A 22,747-nucleotide genomic window follows, 5' to 3' on the forward strand; every position below is an offset into this window, starting at 1 on the left:
GTATATTTTATAAATTAAACGATATATTTTAGTATATTTCTGAGGGTTGGACGGTATATTTTAACGATAAATCCGCGGCCACACTAATATCAATATTTTTAATATATTTATTAAAAAAAATGCAGATAAATTAAAAAAAGTGTAATTAAAACGTATTATCAGTGCGTGTCACGTGCTGCAATCCCGATCGTCTGTGAAGCAACCTTGAAGCTATTATACCACGGATACTGGGAGACTCGAGCAAAACGTAAACAATGGACGATATCAAGCTGGCGAAGGTATGTATGTTTATGGCTTACTCAACTTCAATCAGTGTTGTTTGCTAAACAGTCATTGTAAGTTCGAGGACAGTAACATTGTCCAATCTAAATCCTGGACAAGAGTTGTGAGTCATGCAGCAATGCTTTTTTTGCTTCACCTTCTGCTCGGGCTATTCAAAATCGATGGTCAACCTGGGCGGGCATCAAAGGAAGGACCGGCACAGCACCAAGGGCTCTCTACTAAATGCCGCAGGACACACAAATCATGTATATTAATATATAGACTTCTTTAAAACATGCGCATGGGAAGGGGATGGGAAGGAATCCAGGATTCCGCCCCCTCCCGCTCTTTTCGACAGTCAACCACACAATCAGGCGAGGTGAGGTTACTTTTTAGCCTTCACCCAAACATCTGAGCTACGTTAACCCACAAGTTGAACCCTCTCTCAATTGGCTATTGACATTGGCAATTGAGATATATTCGAAAGTGCACGCACCACTTTTACTACTCTCTTTAACGATATGTGATTCATAGGACGCTTACAAATTACATATAATATGTAAAGCCTAAAGAACCCACTCCTTAAAGAGTATGCAAGTATTTGCTTCGTAGCTTTTTGCAATAATCTTTCTCTCGCTCTCTTTTCATTGGATGAGAAAATTTCCCTGGCCACACACTAACCATAGCATGTATTTAGGCGCGCGTCAATTACACTGGCAGCATTTTAGCCTCCACCAAAGCCTTAACTACTCACTGCTTACAGGGTATGCAAGTATTTGCTTTGCTTTTTATTTGCTCGCCAGCTGCTCCCTTCCCATTGGCTGAGAAAATTTCCCTGGGCACAATTTTTCCCAACACCAAGCATAGCATGCATTTAGGCGCGCGCCAGCCACACTGGCTGCTGAGTTCACTCCCAGCACTCGTGTCGGGAGCTGGTTCTTCTGCGGTCTTCAGGCACCCACACGCGCACCCACACACATTCCCCCCAAAGAGGGAATAACAAAGTGTCCAAATATACACACACCTTCATATTTATACGTACTGTGTGTTCTTCGTGTGGAAAGCGAAAAGTGAAAGTCTGGAACCCAACCATTCCATACCATCCCGTCCCGTTCCGTACCATCCCACCGCCCACACTCACGTGATTTGGTTCATATGCCAAAGGGCCAGTGCCCGCTCTTTCTGTTGCTAATTCAAAATCAATAAGGCATTGTGCAACAACCTCATTAACAACAACAACATTAGCATAAACTGCAAAACGAAACTACAGAAATGGACTTTACCAGATTCATGAATAAATTCAACGAAATCGAACGCCAACTATCCCCCACATCGGCCCTGCGTCTGAGCTTCGACAACATATCGCCGGAGACGGAGGAGCCGCCCGATGGCAACAAGAGGCTATGGGGCGTCCCCGTGCCACCCTTTGTCTCCGACAAAGTAGTCTCTTGGATCGAGGAAGAGTTTAATGAGGCGCCCGTCTTCTACAACGGCAACTGTGTGCTCAAGAAGGTAACAGACATTCTCCATCATGGCCTCAGCTCCCTTTCATTGCCTTTGCTATGCAAATCTCGCTACAAAGAAAATCAAACAAAAATCAATCTAATTTTCTTTTTTTTACGCATTGCCGCCAGCTCGTGGCCGGAAATTATGCAAATACCCATCGAGCTGGAGCAATATGTTCTGGGCCCTCGACTTGACCCTACTTGGCCTCTCTCCAGTAACCATTTCCCTATTTGGGTCACACAGACACAGTGATGCTATGCCAAAGTCCACTCCATTCCATTCCGGCTGCCTCCTGGCGCCATTTGCGTAGCTATTTCCTCCCACAAATACGTACAAATTGTTGCATTATCACCGCAGTACTCGAGTCGAGGACTCTAGAGGAACTGCTGGCTGTGCGGCCAATTAAATGTGTGGGTTTCCCATCATGTTCACAAATGGGAATGGCTTCTGGCTAGCTTCGAAAACTGCACTCGTCCGTCAAAGACTTCACCGCATACTGCAACAGGCTGACAAATGAAAAGGTTTCCCATGTCCCCTGACAACTGTCGTCGTCTGTTTTCCATTCCGTTTTCAATTTCCTAGCTGTGGAAAATTGCTTGGCGGAAGCGATGCTGATTGAATTGGGTTGCAATCAAGGGCACACAATCTTTAAGGATCCAAGTAGACTCGTAATGATGTAGGTTCAATTTGCATGCTAAATTGACCGCCTGCTGGGCTCCTGCAACAATGAACAGCCCATCCCGCTGACAATTAACTGACCTTATCTATCCCAACAATGGCCCCGCCTCGAACAGAAGCCAAAGCTACCGTCGAAATAACATGAAAGGAAATTAGTCGGCTGATGAGCGGGCCCCAGCGGCTGGGGTCCTGGAGCACAAACGGGAGGCAGGAGATGAATGAGAGTTTGAGGACCATCAAATGCCCGAATGGGATGGCTGCCCAGCGGTTTTGTTTAATGGATGAATGGCATTCATCTTGTATCCTAAGTGTTCCCTAAATCCCTCGCTTGTAGGTTCTGTTCTGCCTGAAAAGTAAAATAAAAGAATCCCTTTATCCTTTGAACTTGCTCTTCTTCCTGGCAATGCAGTGGCTTCTGTAATATGTGTGTGTAGGGGGAGTGGGTTGTGCGGTTGTTTCAGAATGTGGGCTGCATGGATGTCGACTGACGTCAGCAGGCAGCAGCAACTGAAATGAAGATGGGCTTAAATTCCATGTAAAATATTCGTGCAAATAACATTACATATTTCTGCTCTCTCTCTCTCTCTCTCTTTTTCTTTCTGTTGGTTTTCTGTCCACATTTCGGCAGGTGGAGAGTGTGCGGATGATAGATCGCTACAATACCAAAAATCCCACAGTCGGTACCCTCTATCTGACGGCCACCCATTTGATATTCGTCGAGCCCGAGAGCAACAAGGAGACCTGGGTAAGTAGCCACCGATATGACATCATCAATTGTTTTATGCCCCTCCTCGGGGCAACTTGTTTGTGTGGGAACTTTTGGAATCGAAAAGCCCCGTGGAATGGGTACGTAGCCTGGGCCGCAAACAATTTAGTGTCGCGACATCTGAGTCACCTGAGCCGTCGTTCCGTTCTTATGGACATGTGTAAACGTGCTCAAATGTGTGTTTTCCTGATGGGGCTTGGGCTTGGGCTTGGGCTTGGGCTTGACCTCGCATTTGCAAAAAGTTTGAGGCTTTTCCTGCATCTTACAGGCGGCAAGCCCTGTGTAATAAGAGTGATGTCGTGGATGACAGTCGTGGATGCGGTGCGGCCCGGCTGTTCGCAGTTCCGTCACTTGGCTCAAGAAGCATGAGTGCAGAAATGTTTCTTCTAAGAAGTTGCCTCAAGGCTTGCGCGCCACTTTTCGTGTATTTGCGCTTTAGGTTTCCGCTTAAATTTGCAATCAGTGCGCAGAGGAAAAGCATGGCATAAGCACGTAGCGTATACGCCCCATTGCAAGCGCACAAATTGAATCCGGCCAGCATTTCTATACCAAATTAATTGCGCAAAAAGCAGCAGCGTACACAGTACACAGTACTGTAGTACAGTAGTACATTCTCATCAGGCATAAGCCCCCAGCGGGGGGGCAGAGACGACTCTTTGTATCCAACAAAAGAGGCAAGACGATTGGACCATGGAGTCTACGGGTGGTTTCATGGAAGGGGGCAGCTCTTGGTGGTTGCACAAACAGCTTAGTCAAGCTGTTCTGGCTTAGCGCTTTTTGCATTATGCCAGCCAATGCGATTTGTATGCCTCAAAGCGGAAACATTTCCTAGAAAGCATGAAGCCGTAATGAATAGAATCCAATAAATTAAAAAGGCTTATCCTTAAATTTGATTTGCTTTAAACCACGTCCTTGATATACATACGTACATATACATATTATGTATCCCCACTTAATTTCCATTAAATCCTCGTGGTGCAACCTTAAATTGAATTGCGGCTGCAACAGCTCTTACGGATGCGTAATTCTGTCAGCAGGAAAGCACGCATGCATTGCATTTTAATTGCCTGCCCAAAAATTGCATTAATTATGCTCTCCACTCGGCAAGTACCGGTGCAAGTGCGACAAGTGCCCCCCAAGGCAGAGAGAGAGAGAGAGAGAGCGAGAGCGAGACTCTGAACTCACTTGTTGGCCAAGTGAGAAGAGGTTTAATTAAATGTTGAAGGGCTTCGACTGGTGGGTATTTTACGAAGAGCATATCGATTTTCGGTGGCACTTAACAATTGGTTCCTAAGTCTCTCATAATCCTCCGGACAGGGCTCGCAGGCTACTCCGAATTACTGTTTTTAGTGCTGCACTGAGGCGCATCAATAATTGAGTGGGGAACGAACGCAACTCCGTGCCCAGGCACGTACTTCTGTGGACTCAGGGAAGGGGGGGGATAGAGGGTCGGCGTAAAGTTAGGGGGAGGCGCGCTTGCTTCAGTTTTTCTAGCAGCGAGGCGACCGTTGCATAATCGCAACCCTGGGCAGTGTCATGGTCAAGTGTTGCAAATGAAATTGTTGGCAATGGTTTTTGCCACTACTTGTAGATTCTGCACATGCACGTGGCCAGCATAGAGAAGCTGCCGCTGAGCACAACCGGATCGCCGCTCCTCATACGCTGCAAGACATTCCTGTCGGTCACATTCGTGATTCCTAAGGACTCCGAGTGCCACGACGTCTACACATCACTGCTGAAGCTTTTCCAGCCAGGTGAGCAGACTTTTTTTTAGCACATCCACCGCCAACTCTTCATTCTCCTCCTCCACAGTATCCATCAACAAATTGTATTGCTTCAACTATCAGCCGGCCAAGGATGACTACCCCAAGAGCGCTGGCTGGGACTTCTTCAACCTGGAGGCCGAGTTCAAGCACCTACTGGTGCCCAACGACAATTGGACCCTGTGCTCGATGAACGAGAAGTACGAGCTCTGCGACACCTATCCGCGTCAGATCTACGTGCCCAAGGAGGCCACCACTCTGATGCTCATCAGCAGTTCGCGCTTCCGCTCCAAGGGACGGCTGCCGGCGCTCACCTATCTGCACAACAACAAGGTGGGGGTCCACTTTGCTATTCAGCATTGTTTGGATAATTAGCTGAAAAATGTCTCCCTCTTTTTAGGCCTCCATTTGCCGCTGCAGCCAGCCGCTGTCTGGCTTCAGTGCCCGCTGTTTGGAAGATGAACAAATGCTGGAGGCCATACGGAAGACAAACACTAACACTGACTACATGTATGTGGTGGATACGCGGCCGCGTGTAAGTACCATGTGACATATCCTAGAGATGAGTACCATGCAAATAGTCCCGTCCCCTTTCATATTTGCAGATTAATGCGATGGCGAATCGAGCTGCCGGCAAGGGATACGAGAACGAGGCCTTCTATGAGAACATTAAGTTCCATTTTCTGGGCATCGAGAACATACACGTACAGCGCGCCAGCTTGCAGAAGGTGCTGGAGGCCTGCGAACAGAAGTCTCCCACCATGAGCGCGTTCCTGAATGCCCTCGAGTCGTCTGGCTGGCTGAAGCACATTCGCTCCATATTGGACACGTCGAGGTGTGTAAACATTCAATAAGATGTCAGATGTCTCGTATTTATTTGGTGACAGCTGAACAATCAGAAACTCATTCTTCTCCTCCTCTTACTCTTCCTTTTTGCAGCTTCATTGCAAATGCCGTGGACAAGGGCGTCTCTGTGGTTGTCCACTGCTCCGATGGCTGGGACCGCACCGCTCAGGTGTGTTCGCTGGCGCAGCTGATGCTGAATCCCTACTACCGCACAATCAAGGGCTTCCAGGCGTTGATCGAGAAGGATTGGCTGGCCTTCGGGCACAAGTTCAGCGAGCGTTGTGGCCACATTCAGACGGATGCAAAGGAGGTCTCGCCTATTTTTACGCAATTCCTGGACTGCACCTGGCAGCTGATGTCGCAGCGAAGCGAAGCCTTCGAGTTCAACGAGCGCTTCCTTCTCATCCTGCACGACCATGTGCACTCCTGCCAGTTCGGCACCTTTGTGGGCAACTGCGAGAAGGATCGACTGGACCTGAAGCTCTCCGAGCGCACATTCTCATTGTGGGGCTTCATGGCCAACCACCTGAACGAGTATATCAATCCGCTATACAGGCCCAATGTGGATGAGGCAATCAAGGCTAATCTGGCGCCGCAGTGCATCAAGTAAGGAGTCTGCGTCTGCTCAGCGACAGATAAACATTAGCGACTTATCTTTTCTTCTGTTCCTCCCGTAGATTCTGGCGGGGAATGTACTGCCGGTTTGAGAGCGGCATTCATCCGCGAGAACCGCTGGGCGATCTGCTGCTCGACAGCAAGGAGCACACCAACTCTCTGGAGGATCATGTGCAGCATCTTACCAAGCGCATAGCAAGCTTCAAGAGCTACATCTCCAAGTCGGCCAAGAAACTGCAGGATGCCACCAGCACCAACACCAAGGTCACCAAAGAGGTGGCTGTTTCCAACGAGATCAATGACAACAAGTACAAGCGAATGGCAGCGTTGAATGATCCCCCTCTAAGATCTGATTCCCCATTCCAGATACAACTACGACAAGAAGCTGAGCGAACTGTCCGCTGCTGACGACGACCACCCGCTAAAGGCAAACAACATGTCGTTTGCCAATCTCTCGCTGAACGCAGAGCAGACGAGCCCGCCGCAAGATCTGCCCGACGAGATCAGCTCGGTGGCCATTGATTGGAAGCCCATGCGCAATGTTACCGCCTGTTCCTGCTCCACGCCCTTCGATCAGTTTAGCAAAAAGGTGAGGCAGAACTCGGCCAGAGCTATTCGAAGCTTATCCCTAATCTATCCCCTCGACAGACACATTGTTGGCGCTGTGGTGACATCTTCTGCGAGCGCTGCATCGACAAAAATGTGTCCCTGCCAGGACACGACAGCGGCAAGTTGGTTCCCGTGTGCCGAGGCTGCTTCCGGCAAATGCAGAAGAGCAGCCCGTAGAGGGTGCCAGAACATATAGCCTAATCCGTAGTCATAGTACATTGTTGAGCATGATAGCGGTTGAGTCGTCGACCGTGCAGACTGTGTGTTGGGGGAGGAGGAATGAATGGATGAAAATGCAATTATAAACACCATGAATTCTATTATTTATATTATATTTATTGTTGCATTTGTAGTGGTAGCTGCTTAGAAGCTCCTTCGAGTTGTTGCAAATTTAAAACAAAACAAAAAAAAGTAGAGCGAAACCAATAACATCTAAACCGCGAGGGATGGTCTTCCAGGCATCGACCAATTCCATAAGTCGGGCACAAATCTGTATATTTTGTTTTTAAACTTAGATCGGCACCCAGAAACAAACACACACAAGCAAGAGTACAAGTGAAAGCATATTAAAACTATAAAATATGTGTCTATAAAATATGTGTTAAATATACACAAACAGAAACAGCGGGGACCGCTGCAAAAATACTGTTTAATCAATTTAATTTTAAAAACCACACTATTTATTCAATGATTTCATTCACAACTGACTCGATTATAGAAACTCTTTCAGCTGTAACCCACATACAGAATGCGCCGCCCCCTCCTAAGCTGCGGTCCCTCGCATTAACCATATTCCACTAGGATTAACCTGCCTGGCAAAAAAACAAGGAAGAACATAAAATACTATTCAAAATTGTTTATCGATTTGATCAAAATGTAATAAAAAAAGTAATATTTATTCAACAGCAGCGGGATTTATCTGAGCGACGATTAGTAGCCAATTTCTGGCTTGATACGCAGAATGACGGGAACACTGGTGCAGGGCAGGATGGCCACCTCGGTGACCACGGCGCTGACCAGCTCTGGTGGCGTTATGTCATAGTTCAGGTTGAGGGGCGTGAGATGGGCCTTGGCTGTCCAGTTCTTGAGGCAGCACTTGTCGTCGCGCACCAGATCGTTGGGATCGCTCAGCTCGTTGTAGACAATGGCGTCAGTCTGGAATCGTTCGCTGAACTTGTGCGTCTCACAGCAGACCAGAACCGGGACATTGTGGGCGTTAGCCACGAGGGCCACCTGAGCAGTGCCTGTTCGCGCCATCACATAGCCGTTGGCGAGCAGAGCATGGGCACCCAGTAGCACCTTGGTAGCTTCGGCCATCACATAGCCCACGGCATTGATCAGCACATAGGTGCAGGGTATTCCGTGGGCGTGTAGGCGCCGCAGCATCTCCTGGCCCTCGCAGGTGGGACGCGAATCGACCACAATGACACGGAAAGCGACCTGTCGCCGCTTAGCCTCCTCGCAGATGAACTGTATTAGTGAGGAGCAGCCAAAGGTGAGCAGTACATCACCATCGGTGATTTTCTCCTGCAGAGAACTGCTTATGGCTTGAGCAGCCTTGCCAATCTGGTTCTCCATGTAGGTGTCGATGAAGTGGACGAGCAGTTCCTTCAGCTGCAATAACGATTTGGATCAACATTACTGAAGGAGTGAGTCTGACGAGAAGAGACTTACCTCCGCCTCTGGCACATCTGCCGGCAGTTGCGTGACCTGATTCCTAAACTGTTTGTAGGCATTGGACACGGAGACGGCCAGCGGACGACACTTGTGCAGATGATCCACGTGATGCTTCACTGCAGCATCCAAGCTGCGCCCAAACTCCTTCTTGGCAGGCGTCTCAAAGTCCTGCACCACCTGCCGCAGAGCATGCAGGAAGGCAATGCACCGCGCATTGGAGCCGACCACTGTGCGCTGAGCATATTGCACTCCAAGGCGAGCCATGCTGGGATGCACCAGCGGATCGTTGATGAACAGGCTGGCGCCCTTCTCTGCACAAACCAAATGATTGAACAGCTTTACTTTGCACTCTGATTTGGCGGTGATTAATGAGTTTTTGCTGGGTGAAGAACTCGTTGCTGATTTTACAGGCGAGACGCTTTCCCGTTTTAGTTCCTTGAGTACCGTGGCCGTGACTTTCGCCGTAGCTGCACCCGGAGCCTTGACCGCTGGCTGGGCTTTCTTTACTTGTCCTTGTCCTTGGGCCTTGGCTGCCCTCTGAGCTTCCTGTAGGGCCCGCCGCTCGGCTTTGCTGAGAGCGGGTTTCTTCTGTGAATGACAGAGAATGAGGGGTTTTTAAGTTTTATTTGTACCTTACCTTTTCGTCATTCGCTGCAGAGGATGGAGCTGCGGTTGGTGTTGGAGTCTTATCCGTCACTTTTAAGTTGGCCAGCTTCTGCACTGGGGGCTCAACCTTGGCTCCACTGGATTTGGCTGCCTTCGCAGCCTGTTTGGCCGCCTTCTTAGCCTCTCGCTCAGCCTTAATCTGGTCGCGTGTCTTGTCCACAGTTTCCATGTCTGTCGACGCAGTGCAAGTGACTGCGGCAATAGGAGCTGCTGGCCCTGCAGTTTCTGCGGGTGGTTCTGGCTTGTCCCTGGCAGTGGTTGTGGTCGTGGTTGTCAGCTTTGTAGTTATGGTCGTCTGCTCTACTTCGGTGATGATTTTTGTGGCTGGTGTTGTAGCCTTTTGCTTCTTGGCCTGCTTGGCTTGCTTCTTGGCCTCGCGCTCTGCCATGACCTGCTCACGCGTTGCATCCTGCTGGCTGTTGTCCCCTGGCATTGCACTCTCAGTGGGCGCGGAGTCAGTAGTCGACGATTCTGTAGTAGTATTAGCAGTAGTAGTGCTATCTTCAACGCGATTTCGTTTGTTTCGGGGTCGATTTCGTTGCCTCTGTTTCTTTTGCTTGGCCCTGGTCGTCTGACTCTCGGTCTGTGGGAGTGGGTTGTTTAGTTAAGATAACTACCAAGCTAGGATACAATTTTAAATCAAATCATTAGGCATGCAAAACCAAAGACTACAAGTGCACTACGGTGCTAATAAGGTTTAAGTGAGTAAGGCCTGATACCTGTGACACCTGATCGCTCGTTTTAATCATTTTGATAGCTTGCAAGGAGACAGACATGGACATTTAAATAGCAAAGGAAGTGGAAAGCCTGGAGATGAAGCCCTTAGTAGCAGCACTATTAGGACACACAAAGATGTTAGCAAATGGTACAATTCCTCATTAACCGGCTTCGTAACTAACTATAAAGAGGGTTTTATGGCCCGGGCTCTGTTTACCTTACGATTTGTGGAATTGTTCAATTTATTTGCTCACGATGGCAAAAACTCCAGCTGATTTGATATTATCGATAGTGCCATCGATGGTTTCGCAGCCCTAATTTCAATCCTACATTTTACTACAAATAAAGTCGGCTTAGATTCTAAGACACTGTATTTAGAATTAAGATAAACTAAGCAAGCCATATATTTGTGTTACATTCTGCCAGTATAGTACAAATTATTTACACAGCAACAGTATATTTTCGATCATCTCCACGCACGATAGCATAAGTTTGCAGCCCCGATAGCAATTTACTCCAGAGTTGCACCTGACGATTTTATTGTGTTCTTTCAGCGAGGTACGTACGTTCGACAATCGGGAAAATTACATAATTTTTGCATAAATCAAAAGTTGATATTTCCTCGCCACATCAGTATCCCAATCAACAACTACCATGGCCGACAAAGCTGCTCCTGAAAAGCCCGCGGGCCGCCCCATGAGATACCCATACACTTTCTCGGCAAAGATTGCCCAATTCCCCATCAAGCACTACATCAAGAATCAGTGGATCTGGCGCTACTACTTCATTGCGGCTGTTGCCTGCGTGCCCGTCTTCTACAAGATCAGCCGATTGGGTATGTTATCCTGCTCCTGCCGAAATTGCATAAACAAATGCACTTGCTAATCAATATTTCTTCCAACAGCCAACTCGCCCGGAAACAAGAAGGCATGGGCCGAGTCCCAGGCTAAGGAGGCTGCCGAGCACCATTAAATGGCCCACAAGAGCGATGCTGCCATTAATTTAGTTTTAATATATGCATCTACATTTCAGAGCTGTTTTTGTTGGCTTTAAACCTGATCGGCGAATAAATGAGTTGAAAACGGATACTTTTTCTGTCCATAATAAAATTGTAAAAAATGTGGTATTTAAAAGTGCATTAAAATACCAGACTTACATATCTGTATTTTCCAGGGATGGAAAAAAAGTATCGATAGTCTTATCGACAATATACCATCCCTACTGTTGTGACGACCGGTTGTAAAAAAAACGCGGAATATTTTTTATTTTTGTTTATCTCCGTTTTTTCAATTTAACTAGTCGTGTAGTGTGCGCCCATGCCACATTGATAGTTGACTTTCATGGTTTGAATAGATATGCAGTTTCTCGCGCAGGTCCAGTCAAACTAAGGGTTTATCCAGCGGCCCAACGTAAACACGTGAAGTGGTACAAAAAAGGAGGAGGAGGCGCTATGGCCATGCCGGAGAACCCTCAGTTTCCCGAGGTCAACTTAGATCAACTACTGGGTCCGTCCGCTAACGAGGGCACGTTCCTGGCCCCGTATCGGCATGCTTTGATATCCAAAATCAACACAAACACCCAGTCTAAGCGTCGCCGGTTGTCCGAGCGGATTTGCGACAGCGATGAGTTGATACGGAAAGTGAAACAGCTGCAGTGCCAAAACCAACAACTGACCGGCACGCAGCGGACAGCCAAGGAGGTGACCGATCTGTACACGACAGAAAAGCAGCAAAGGATAGAGCTGGAGAAGCATTGTCAAGAGCTCGAAGGGCGCTGCAGCCAGCTGGAAATAAAATTGGACGCTCAAGTCACCAACTGTGAGAATCTGGAGGAGGATCTGAAGGTCAGGGCCCTGCCGATGGCTGCCAAAGACCTGGTCGAGGCCTACATGCAACTCGCACACAGAGTGGGCGACGATGCCGGGCTGTCACGACGTGAGCAAAATATAATGAAAAAAGTCAGAGACTACTGCAAGTCTGCAAAGATTGTTGTCGCAGAACTAAAAAGTCCTAACCCGAAAGCAAAGCGAAAAGGCATCACCCAAACAATGAAAACTCAATCCACACAAACTTCGACAACGCCGAAGACCAGTATGTGTTCCTTTGGTGTGCAAGTCACGAATCTGGTGGAGACACGCAATCAGGGGACGCAGCATAAGAAATCCACGACCACACGAGGAACCACTACGGCCGCCTTCATCAAGTACCGCGATGTGGGTACATGCTTTCCAGAACCGAAGCCCGCGCCGAATGTGCGCCAAATCCTAGATGAGATGTTATCCTGGCACAGCCCCGCTGTAGCCATGCCCCTAAGCCCCATAATGGAACCTCCGTTTGTGGTGGAGGACATCATCCCCAAGAAATCCACCGTAAATATTGGCACCTGCACCATGCTTTGCAATGTGCACCGAGAGATCGACTTCATGCCTGTGGTGCCGTCACAGATGAAGGTCTCCATATCTCGGCCACCCTCGCGCACCATGTTCGAAAGTGTGAAGGATGAGGCATTGGCGGGGGGCACCGTGCCGGCTGGCAACGCCAAGGAGTTTAGGGAGATTCTTAACTTTCTACCTCAAAACCAAAGCTGCCTCGCCAACCTGCCGCCCCAGGCCTTCGATGAGCTGTGGCATGTTATTGGCCAAATGGTTCTGTGTCTGCTCCACAGGGGATCAAACCCTCCGCTGTCACCGCCGCCCAGCATTAAGCAAATGGACTTTACAAGTTGGCTCTACGCGCTCTATGAGGGCACACTGACTCATCCGGTGATTGAAAAGCAGCGTGAACCGGATCATGCCTCCAGCACAAGCAGCAAAAAAGGTCTCCGTGCGATATTCTTTCGATTAAATGATTTAACTCAACGCGCTTTCTTTACAGATAACTACGAGTCGGGCACAGATTGCATGGGAATGGATGTTGGCACTCATCCTATGGACATGATCGCAGAACCGTCCAACATCAGCATCGGAGGAGAGCTCACGCCGATACATCTGCCACCGAAGCCACCGCAAGAACGAAAGAAAAAGTCAAGAAAACGCAAAATGTCTTCGATTCTGAAGCCAATCCCCAAGCGAAAGCTTGTGCATGATCATGCAGCAGTGGAGCAAGCACTACCCCAAATGGCCAATGAACCAATGGAAGTGCACCAGAAAGTGGAGTCCCCAGCACCAGAGACGGCGATTCAATTTATAACCAATCTGAACACCTTCAGAATGCCCTACTGTGATAATTTAGACTTTGATTTGGACTTGGAAGAGCGGTATTTGCTTCGTTTATTGTCCACCAATGGCCATGGCATGCGAAGGACAGTGGAAAGTGACAAGAATATGGAACATTCAGAAAGAAATCCGCAGCCGCCACCTCAATACGAACTCAATGATAATGAGGATCGTACGACGAACACAGATTCCGTCCCAGCGAAATTCAATCCGAAAGTCTCCAGTGATGAAGAAAATTCTCTGGAAGAGCTAAAGTCAAAGCAAGAAGAACTCGATGGCAATGTGGAGGATGCTACGAGCGACACAGATTTTTTGCCAGGTGAATGCAATCTTCAAGTCTTCAGTGATGAAGAAACTTCTGTGGAACAGCTGTCGCCACCTCAAAAAGAACTCAATGAGACTGACGACATCCTCATGAGTAACTCAGATTTATTGCTGGGGGAATGCGTCAAGGATAAGGATATGCCATCTTTCGAAAATGACAGAGAGGAATGGGAAGAAGCAAAAACAGCAGCAGATCCACCAAAACCAGCAACGCCAGTGGACACAAATTTACATTTGGAGCTATTCGGCAGCGAGTCAGAATCGGAGGCGGAGACGGAGGCGGATGCGAGCGATGCGCAGCTGCCTTGGGATTCGTTGAATTTCGGTTGTAGCAACAGCGAGGGATCGGAAATTCTAGTTATAGATGAAGGAAGTTCCCCGATATCAGAATCCCCGATATCACAATCTCCGATATCACAATCCCCTATATCACAATCCCCAATATCACAGTCCCCGATATCAGAATCCCCGATGGCACAGTCGCCACTGCGACCGGCCTTTAGTCAGCTCAAAAGGAAGGAAAGAGCAAGCGAGTCGCCGCAAAAGGAAGTTCGTTTGACTCGTTTAAGAGCCAAGCAGATCCAAATGGAACAAAATAGCCTAAAAGAAGAACAGGCGAAAGATATAGATAAACAATTAGAGCAGACGCCGACACAGCAAGATGAAACGAAAGCGAAGAGAAATCAGACGAAGGATTTGGAGCACGAGAAGACTATTTTCTATGACTTGCAGTCTCCAGCCTCACCCACTTCGACGTGGACGGACCAGAGCGACAGTCCACCCATCGAAATCCCATTGGAGCTGTCAGGGTGCCGCAAGGGTGACGTCGAACCCAAGGCTATGCTTCTGCATGTGATGGATGCACCCAAGGGTAAAATGCATTCTACGCATCGTCTTAGGGAGACGCAGAAGGATTTGCTTTGCTCTACAATAAAAAGATATCTTATGGACACCATTCAACTGGACTCGACGTGTAGGGACCTCTCGAACGAGGTCTTTAAGATAACGCGGGATGTGGCTGTGATTGTTAATGTGATGATTACAGCCTTCTGCCAGATGACCTACAATTGGATGGAGCCCAAACCAAACGACCCGTTGGATCGCCTGCTGAATGCCCTTAGATACTTTGAAATGTTCAGATCCAACCAACCCTCCTTCACACAGAGCTTCTTGTTTGCGCTGGAGAAGCGTCTCTTCCAGGTGACAAAGGATAGAATCCAACTGGACTGGGCCATCACGTGCGTCAAACTCTACCTGGAGGTGGGCCGACTGCATGCCAGCCATTCGAATCCGGAGACATATGAGAACCCGTCGCGCTTGCTGCTAGCAAAAATACTGTATAGATACGACAGGGATGTGACTCAGTTGGTGTACGAGGTGTTGTGCTTCCATCCCACGGTGCTGCCGCACCGCGAGGTCCGGGAGTACAACAACTTCGATCCCCTGATTACTGTGATCAAGCATCTGCTAATGTGCCGGAATTACGAAGTGAGTGATCCCAAAGGATGCGAGCGATTGCTGCTCTCCAAGCTGCGCTTCGCGTATCACTTCCAGCCCTTTGAGCCCACCAAAGAACAGGTGCTGGAGAACCTGGTTGACAAGCTGAAGGCGGGCCGCCTGGACCAGCTGAGCTACGCCTTTGCGCTCTTCTGTCGTCGCAGCCCGCGGGTGGATGTGTTGAACAATGTGCTCGCCCAGCACCTGGTGCCGCTTGCCCATAGCTACTGTGATCTAAGTGCACATACTGATGCGTACGATGTCCGACTCGAGGGTATTCTGCAGTGTATATCGGTGGTGCTGAAGCCGCTGCCCCTGGTCACCGACATCTCCAGCTTTATTGGGCTGTTCAAGCGCCTGCTCGTGGCAGTGCCTCGAGCAGGCGTTCAACAGGCAGCCGTTCAAGCCATCTTGCGGCTGCAACGGTTCGGCTTCAAGCACGTTCTCGATGCTCTCCAAAACTACAGACCCAACTACCAACTGACGCCACTGACACGCGCCATGTTGCGCAGCTTTGTGCAGCGGCGTCGCGTCTACCATATCCAGAGGAAGAAAGCACAGAGCCACGCCCAAGGAGCGGCCACATGAGATTCTCTTTGTATGAATTGCAACTATTTATTTAAATTATATTGTATATTATGTATAGATATTTTGGATTAAACTAAATGCCAACTGCAACTGCAATAAATCTTTGTCGTTGCTCTTTACAATATTCAACTTAAACTAAAATACAGAAACACGATTGCACTTATGCGGGAGATGTGGGGAGCGCGAAAGAAGAGAGGCAAATCTCAATAGAAATGTACATACAATAGTGCATAGCATGCCAGACAGTGGAAGAGACAAAAGTAGCTAGAGTTCCACGGAGGACTGTACAATAATAACATCGATAATAATAACATATACATATTTATGTGGAGTGGGGTCTATGCGTGTTGGAAATGAAATGCTTGGACGCCAAAATCCATTGCCATATTTCATGCCTGCTCTGCCCAGTCTTTTGGGAGGGGGCGGGTGAGGTATAAGGTACTTGTTGTGATCTTGGGCTGCTAACCATTCTGATTAAATTTGTAGTCTAGAAGCGTGGCTGGGCATGGCTCCCACCAGCCGCCGTCGTGGAGAGCCATTAGTTCATGCTAGATCAGTTTATTCAACTGCAAAGAAGCCAACATATCCGCGAATTATTTAATGAATTTTGAGCATTTTTTTGTAGATGGGATGGTCATACCAACGATCGACGCTGATGCTCCTTCTCCAGGGCCACCTGGGATTGCTGTGGCGAGAATTTCAGCACCGCCGATATCACCTTGACCAGAGTCTCGTTGTTCGTGTTGCCGGTTAAGTACTGCCAATCAGGGAATAGATACATGTTTAGGGCTTGCTTCGTGCATTAATGGTGGATCTCTGGAAACGACACTCACCTGGAACATAATGTTGCGCAAATACTCAAACTCTGTGTTGGCCGGCACCGACTCGCTGTGCTGCATGGATACCTGGAAAGGCGATTCATGAAATAAATTGTTATCAACGAAGTATTCATCCATTCTTACTAGTGTTTCATCCAGTTGGCGCGAGAGTTTCGCATTCTGCAGCTTCAGGCGCTCGTTGGACTGTTCGAGTATCAGGAAGTTTTCACACTTTTGTTCAAGGAACAGGTTTCGATTCGTCACATCCTGGACCTCATTCATGATCTCTTTCAATTTGGACTCCAGCACGGCCTTCTCGCTGGTGGCGGCCGCTTCCTGGACGTGTTTGGGGGCCATGCTGTTCAGAAGTTGCTGAGCTTGAATGCCCGCCCTCAGGGTCTCCAGTTCATTGATGCGCTCGGCCATCTGCTGGTTGTTCGCCTGCAGTTCCTCGATTTCCTGTTGCATATTCGACTCGGCGCCGTTGCTCTTGTGTTTCAGACCCTCCAGTTCCCGCTGCAGCTGCTCGTTGAGGATGCGCAGACTGTCGGCATCTGTGGCAGCGGAAGCGGAGGACGCAGGCTGCTCCTTGAGGCTCGCCACTTCTTTGTGGAGTTCCGCAATGGCCGCCTGAAGACTGATCTGTTCTTCTTGGGCCTTGGCCAACTCGCTTTGTCTCTCCTGCAGGTGCTGCTGAGTCTGAAGCAGCTCTGTCTGGACTGCATCGCTCTGTTCGGTCACGAAACTGGCGTGTTCCCGCTGGCGGGTAAGTTCGAGGGCCTGGTCCTCCAGCGCAGTCTTCAGCTGATCTGCCTCCGCCTTGGCCGTCGCACTTTGGCTTTCCTTTTCGGTCACTTGAGTGGCGTGATGCTCGACCTGCTCCTGGAGGACATACAGCTCGCACTGCAGCGACTTTAGCTTCTCCTTGAGCTCCCCATTCTCGGCCAGCTCATGTTTCAGCTGCTTTGTGTGCTTGTGGAGATACTCGTTTTCGACTTGAATTTCCTCATATTTTGCCAGCTTTTGGGTGGAGTCCACAGTGATCTCAAGTTGACGATCCTTCTGGGCGAGGGTCTCCTGCAACTCCTCCAGTCGCTGACTTTGCTGATCCATCGCCAGCTGGAGAGCATCATTGGCCTCGTGCAGCCGCTCAACATCCGCATTGGCTGCACTCCAGCGTGCCTCGAGCGTGGCCATCTGGCTGGCTTGGGCCACACTGGTGGCCTGCATTTTCTCTTGGACGCCCTGCTCTGTCAGCCTGAACGCATCGATCTGCAGGCGAAGATTTTGGATGGTCGCCTGCAGCTGGGACTCGCTCTCCAGGTGGCTGGTCTCCAGTTCGGTACAGCGTTCGGACTGGTCTTTCACCTGCTGCTCATGCTCGCGCTGGCGCTCTCGCAGCTCTAACAGATGCTGCTGCTGATCGGCCAGATCTCTCTCCAGATTAGTCTTGACCCGCTGCAGCTCTTCACTGGCCGCCTGCAGGCACTCCAGGGCATCCTTGTTCAGAAGCGTCTCCTTTTCGTAGGCATCGCACTTGTCCTGCAGCGTGCGATAGTCGTGATCCATTAGCTCCTGTGCATTCTGCAGTTTCGAGTGTTCGTCGAGCACCTGCTGCATCTTCGCCTGAACCTTTGACAGTTCGTCCTGTTTCGCCTGCAGCTGCAGCTGTAGGTGATTCGCCTGCTCCTCCAGCAGACAGTTGCGCTCAGACAGCTTGGTGTTTTCACTCTGAATTTCATCTATCTTGGCTGTGGCGCGCTCGTCCTGCGCACTGTTGCTCTGCTGCTCACGCTGCAGAGCCTCGATGCGGGACTCCAGTTTGCGGTTCTCGCCCTCCAGTTGACCATGCGAGTCCTGCACTTGCTGCAAGTGCGCCTGCATGCTGGTGATTTCCTCCAGGATAGAGCTTACGCGTGTCTGCAGCTCCTCCTTCTCGCTCTCCACCTGCCTGGCGAGACTCTGGCTCTCCGCCATCTCTTTTTGGAGCTGCTCTACGCGGACTGATTGTTCGCTTGTCTTGGCTTGTTGTTGATCGTGCTGCTTTTTCAGCTTGTTCATCTTATTTCCAGAGGCCTTCAGTTCCTTCTCCTTGGCCAGGAGACTCGCCCGACTGCCGGCCAGCTCCTGGTTGAGTGTTTCGAGCTGCGCTTTCAGTGCTGCTATCGTTTCACTCTCTGTGCTTTCATGCTGATCCTGAAGCATTTGGATTTCACGTTGCAGCTGCTCCAATCGCAGCTTGTGCTGCTCTTCTAGAGAAGTCTTTTCGGTGCTCAGTGCGGCCACAGACTCTCGCTCGATCTCCAGGCTCTTTTCGAGCTCCAAGATTTGCTGCTCGCGCTCCGCCAGCTGCCCTTCCAGCGCAGCCAAATTATCTTTGGTCTGCTTCAGTTGACCCTCAAAGTCCATCTGCTGGGAACGCTGGACAATTTCGAGCAACTGATCGTTGTGCTGCCGCAGGTCCTGCAGACTCTGCTCACTGTCTGTTCTGAGCGCGTGCACTTCCTTCTCCAACTCCCCAACCTGCTCGCTTTTGGCTGATAATTCGCCTCTCAGGGAGATCAAAAGTTGTTCGGTGCTAAAGAGACTCGCCTCTGCTTCCCCTCTGGCCAATTGTAGTTCTTGTAGTTGGTCCTTGGCAGCTTTATTTTCGGACTCGAGATCCTTGTTCTCTTGTTGTAGTTTTTGCAGGGTCTGATCGCTTTCTACTTTGAGCGTTTCCAGTTGCCTCTCTAGGGCGACCACCTCGTCTTCCTTTGCAGATTGCTGCATCTTTAGGGTATTTAGTAGCCCCTCCGTGGACAAGAGTTTAGCTTCTGCAGTTTCTTTGGCAACCTGTAGCTTCTTCAGTTCCTCGGAGCCACGCTCCTGGCTCTGCTGCCGCAATTCTTTCAGTTTACTTTCGCTGTCCGCTTTTAGAGTTTCCAGTTGCTTCTCTAGTGCGACCACCTGTTCCTCCTTTGTCGTGTGTTGCAACTTCAAGGACTTCAATAGCTCATTTGTGGACGAGAGCTGAGCTTCTGCAGTGTTTTTAGCCACCTGTAGTTTCTTCAGTTCTTCGGGTCCACGGTCCTCACTGTGCTGGCGCATTTCGTTCAGTTTTGTTTCACATTCCGCTTTAAGAGCCTCCAGCTGCTTTTCGAGGGCTACCACCTGTTGCTCCTTGGCTGTATGCTCGCCTCTGAGGGTGCTCAAAAGATGTTCTGTGGCAATGAGCTTCGCATCGCCTTCCTGTTTTATTTCCAGCAGCTTCTTCAGCTGATCTTTGACGTCGCTGGTATGAGACTCGCGCTGGGACTCGTATTGCTTCAGCTTCTCCTGCAGTTGCCGCACCTCGATATCCTTGTGCTCCAGCTCTGTGTGAATGGCCTGTTTGGTCTGGGCCAAGAGCAAGACGTTCTCCTCCTCCTGTTTTTGCAGAGCTGCGTATTTCTCCGTCATCTCTCGAAGCTGCACTTGCCGCTCCTCCAGCAACTGCTGCAGATGGGACAAGTCCTCAGTCGAACCGCCATTCGCGGGAGGCTGGGACCTAACTCCTGATTCCTCCAGATCAATCAGCTTGTCGCTGTCTAGACCTTGACTGACCCGCTCTAGGGCAGCCGAAATATTTTCCGGATTCTCGCCGAGCAGCTTGAGCTTGGTCTGGTAGGCCTGCATCTTGCAGCTCATGTCATCCATTTCGATCCGTAGTGCCTCCTCCAGATGCGCCTTGGCCTGCTGTTCCAGTGTGCATTGCTCACGCAGTTCGCTGATCCTACGCAGCGCCTTGTCTTGTGTCTCCACCAGCACCGACTGCAAAGTAATTTTATCGGCAGCATAAGCAGGCGCTTATCAGTGATTGGTAAAGATAAGATTGATAGATACCCTTGCCTTGGTGCTGTCACGCTCCAATTCCTTGTACTTTTTGGCCAGATCCGTGTAGCGGCAGCGATACTTGTGGTAGCGATCGAGGGACTTCTTGTACGCATCGTACAGCTGATCCTTGGTGATTACATCCAGGCGTGCCGTCGAAGCAGAGTCATCAAACTCGCTGCTCGTCTCATCCAGATCCGATTGCAAGTGATAGACCTAAAGTAATCCATTTTAAATCATAATCGTGGGACTATTCCATATATTTCGATATTTACGGCTGGGGCATCGTAGGAGGGCAGGCGAAAGGACACATCGCTGGCCATGGATGAGTTGGACAGCTTGCGGCTCCTTGGTATGGCTCCGCCGCCCAATCCATTGAGGGATTGTGTGGAGGAGCGTCCCCTCAGCGAAGAAGCGCTCGTCGCTGGCAGCTTTTGTATGCGGTACGGCGAGTTCTGAGGCGTGTCTGTGTGCATGGAATGGAAAATGGGCTGATAAGAAACTCAAACATAACTGGCAGAAAGCAAAGAAAGCTCACCCTCCTCCGTGATGCTGAAAAAGTTCTCATTGGTGCCGCTGCTGGTGTTGGTGTCCGAGCTGTTTGGTGTTGTGTTCGTCGATGAGCTCACGGCCGCCTGCAAGAGTCATTAGGCATGTGCGGGAATGTGTGTTAGTGCAAGGTTTTCCTGGGTGCCGTGCTAGGCCAGCAGCTGGCCATAATGTCTATTATGATAGTGGAAATGGGTCAAAAATGCATTTTCATGCCGCTCCACTTGCTCAATTTCACACACACACACACTGAGATTGTTTTGGCCTGCGTATGTTTTTATCAATTTGCATTTTTCTTTCCCCCCCTACCTGTGCAGCAGTCGCGAATTGTTGGAATTTGGATGGTGACGCCTTCACCTCCTCGATCAGCTTATTCTTCAGATTGGCAAACATGACGACCCACTTCCTGCACTACTTGTTCACGGCCTGCGCTACCTGGTTTAATCACAATTTAATTTTTAATTAAAAAACATCTAACATAAATAAATACGTGTCTGCAGAACTAGCGATGTGCGATTTGTCGATAAATATACCGTCTGACCATCAGAAATATACCGAAATATACCGTAAATATAACGATGAAAAAACGGCTAGGTGGAGTAGCCCCCCTCTGTTTAAACAGGGTAAATCCTTGAGATAAACTGCGAAAAATAGTACTGTTTGTAAATTCTTCTTGTAAATCCATTCCATCCTATCCTTCCTCTTTACTTACCTGAACTGCGCAAAACTTCTTCAAGATTCATAATTTTCGTGGAGTGTATTTTAATACCAGCTGGTCAACAATGGGCTAATCCTTCTCTGTCCATAATCGGAAATCATATTCCACGATTTTGATATTCGGTTTAATATTACTAGCTAGCTAAGGCCCCCAGCCGTAAACACATAATTTTATCCGATTGGTGAATCAATTTCCTACTGAAAGGCTAATTTTGAGTACTTCATTTTATTTAATTGTGTGTAAAATGAGGATTAAGCAAAAAAGGTGAAAGCATAAACGTAAGTGAGCTTGAAATGTTACTTTATTTGAACACTTGTTGCTTGACGGTAGTATGAACCGTTGTATACCCTATTTTCTTTAATTAACATTCAAATACTGTTTTACAAGCTGTTTTGAAATGCCTATTCATCCGCAGAATTACGTTGAGATAGATGTCTGTTAAAGTGTGCGAGGTGTAATCTAAGAGTTACAATCACTGACTTCAACCCCTTTTGGCCGATTTCGGTATGGGTTGGTCCTCCTTTGTGAGATTTCAGTAATCTTTCCGTTTTCCGGCACATCTTTTTGCTCGAGAGATGAATACTCCCTGGTTTCACCAATGGGAAATTATGGAAATATTGGCTTCACATAACAATAAACTGCTAAATGTTTACGTCTTAAAAACTGAATGAAAGCTAAGCCAGTTTGCTAATAAATGAATGACTCGCTTTTTTATCAGCTCAAGCTTGTGTTTGGGGGAATTTGTTTTTTCAAAAGATGGAAATGCGGCATCTTAAACACACTGCAGCTTTAGAGTCTGTATAGCTACTTAAAACTCAATTAGAATCCGGAGATACTCATTCTGATGAAGGCACTACTACGATAATATGTAGTAGTAGTATTAAACCCATAACCAGTTGTAGCACGAGGCCCGATAATAACATGAACTGGCTTCCGAGTTGACGTACCTGCGGGTGGGCATATCACTAGAGTAAGATTAATGTTTAATTAAAGCCTTTAAAATATCTGTGTTTAATTCATGTAGATTTTACAAACATTGAAAATTGGTGAGTGTATAAACTGCGCACTGATCGGATAAGATAG

General features: G+C 48.7%; 5 protein-coding genes across 9 annotated transcripts; 3 read left to right on the top strand and 2 right to left on the bottom strand.

Annotated features, from left to right (window-relative positions):
* The first annotated feature begins 97 nt into the window (after positions 1 to 97).
* LOC108158533 (myotubularin-related protein 6) lies at positions 98 to 7,536 on the top strand. 2 transcript variants are annotated; one of them, XM_017290934.2, is made up of 10 exons: positions 98 to 278; positions 3,074 to 3,190; positions 4,803 to 4,965; positions 5,024 to 5,307; positions 5,375 to 5,509; positions 5,580 to 5,809; positions 5,914 to 6,426; positions 6,498 to 6,743; positions 6,802 to 7,024; positions 7,084 to 7,536. In XM_017290934.2, exons 1-10 carry the CDS (start codon positions 255 to 257, stop codon positions 7,219 to 7,221), a joined length of 2,073 nt encoding a protein of 690 aa, XP_017146423.1. In that variant the 5' UTR covers positions 98 to 254; the 3' UTR covers positions 7,222 to 7,536. The 2 variants fall into 2 exon arrangements, with proteins under 2 accessions (XP_017146423.1, XP_017146419.1); XM_017290930.2 differs by lacking the exon at positions 98 to 278 and adding an exon at positions 1,199 to 1,773.
* A 349-nt stretch (positions 7,537 to 7,885) lies between these two features.
* On the bottom strand, positions 7,886 to 10,427 carry LOC108158534 (translation initiation factor eIF-2B subunit delta). 3 transcript variants are annotated; one of them, XM_017290935.2, is made up of 5 exons: positions 10,322 to 10,408; positions 10,107 to 10,221; positions 9,359 to 9,970; positions 8,719 to 9,309; positions 7,886 to 8,658 (listed from the first exon to the last, which is right to left on the bottom strand). In XM_017290935.2, exons 2-5 carry the CDS (start codon positions 10,167 to 10,169, stop codon positions 7,975 to 7,977), a joined length of 1,950 nt encoding a protein of 649 aa, XP_017146424.1. In that variant the 5' UTR covers positions 10,170 to 10,221; positions 10,322 to 10,408; the 3' UTR covers positions 7,886 to 7,974. The 3 variants fall into 3 exon arrangements, with proteins under 3 accessions (XP_017146424.1, XP_017146426.1, XP_017146425.1); XM_017290937.2 differs by lacking the exon at positions 10,107 to 10,221 and having other exon boundaries at positions 10,322 to 10,427; XM_017290936.2 differs by lacking the exon at positions 10,322 to 10,408 and having other exon boundaries at positions 8,719 to 9,306; positions 10,107 to 10,312.
* A 163-nt stretch (positions 10,428 to 10,590) lies between these two features.
* On the top strand, positions 10,591 to 11,190 carry LOC108158539. The gene is made up of 3 exons (XM_017290947.2): positions 10,591 to 10,662; positions 10,739 to 10,939; positions 11,009 to 11,190. The coding sequence occupies exons 2-3, from the start codon at positions 10,759 to 10,761 to the stop codon at positions 11,074 to 11,076; spliced, it is 249 nt and encodes an 82-aa protein (XP_017146436.1). The 5' UTR covers positions 10,591 to 10,662; positions 10,739 to 10,758; the 3' UTR covers positions 11,077 to 11,190.
* Positions 11,191 to 11,319: 129 nt separating this feature from the next.
* On the top strand, positions 11,320 to 15,862 carry LOC108158532 (little elongation complex subunit 1). The gene is made up of 2 exons (XM_017290929.2): positions 11,320 to 12,920; positions 12,978 to 15,862. The coding sequence occupies exons 1-2, from the start codon at positions 11,555 to 11,557 to the stop codon at positions 15,725 to 15,727; spliced, it is 4,116 nt and encodes a 1,371-aa protein (XP_017146418.1). The 5' UTR covers positions 11,320 to 11,554; the 3' UTR covers positions 15,728 to 15,862.
* LOC108158531 (golgin subfamily A member 4) lies at positions 15,730 to 21,462 on the bottom strand. 2 transcript variants are annotated; one of them, XM_017290928.2, is made up of 8 exons: positions 21,256 to 21,462; positions 20,936 to 21,032; positions 20,673 to 20,863; positions 20,410 to 20,613; positions 16,690 to 20,337; positions 16,561 to 16,632; positions 16,372 to 16,484; positions 15,730 to 16,293 (listed from the first exon to the last, which is right to left on the bottom strand). In XM_017290928.2, exons 1-8 carry the CDS (start codon positions 21,337 to 21,339, stop codon positions 16,290 to 16,292), a joined length of 4,413 nt encoding a protein of 1,470 aa, XP_017146417.1. In that variant the 5' UTR covers positions 21,340 to 21,462; the 3' UTR covers positions 15,730 to 16,289. The 2 variants fall into 2 exon arrangements, with proteins under 2 accessions (XP_017146417.1, XP_017146416.1); XM_017290927.2 differs by having other exon boundaries at positions 16,368 to 16,484; positions 21,256 to 21,461.
* Positions 21,463 to 22,747: the final 1,285 nt, after the last annotated feature.

Source organism: Drosophila miranda, chromosome 3, assembly GCF_003369915.1.
Source record: "Drosophila miranda strain MSH22 chromosome 3, D.miranda_PacBio2.1, whole genome shotgun sequence".
Lineage (NCBI taxonomy): Eukaryota > Metazoa > Arthropoda > Insecta > Diptera > Drosophilidae > Drosophila > Drosophila miranda.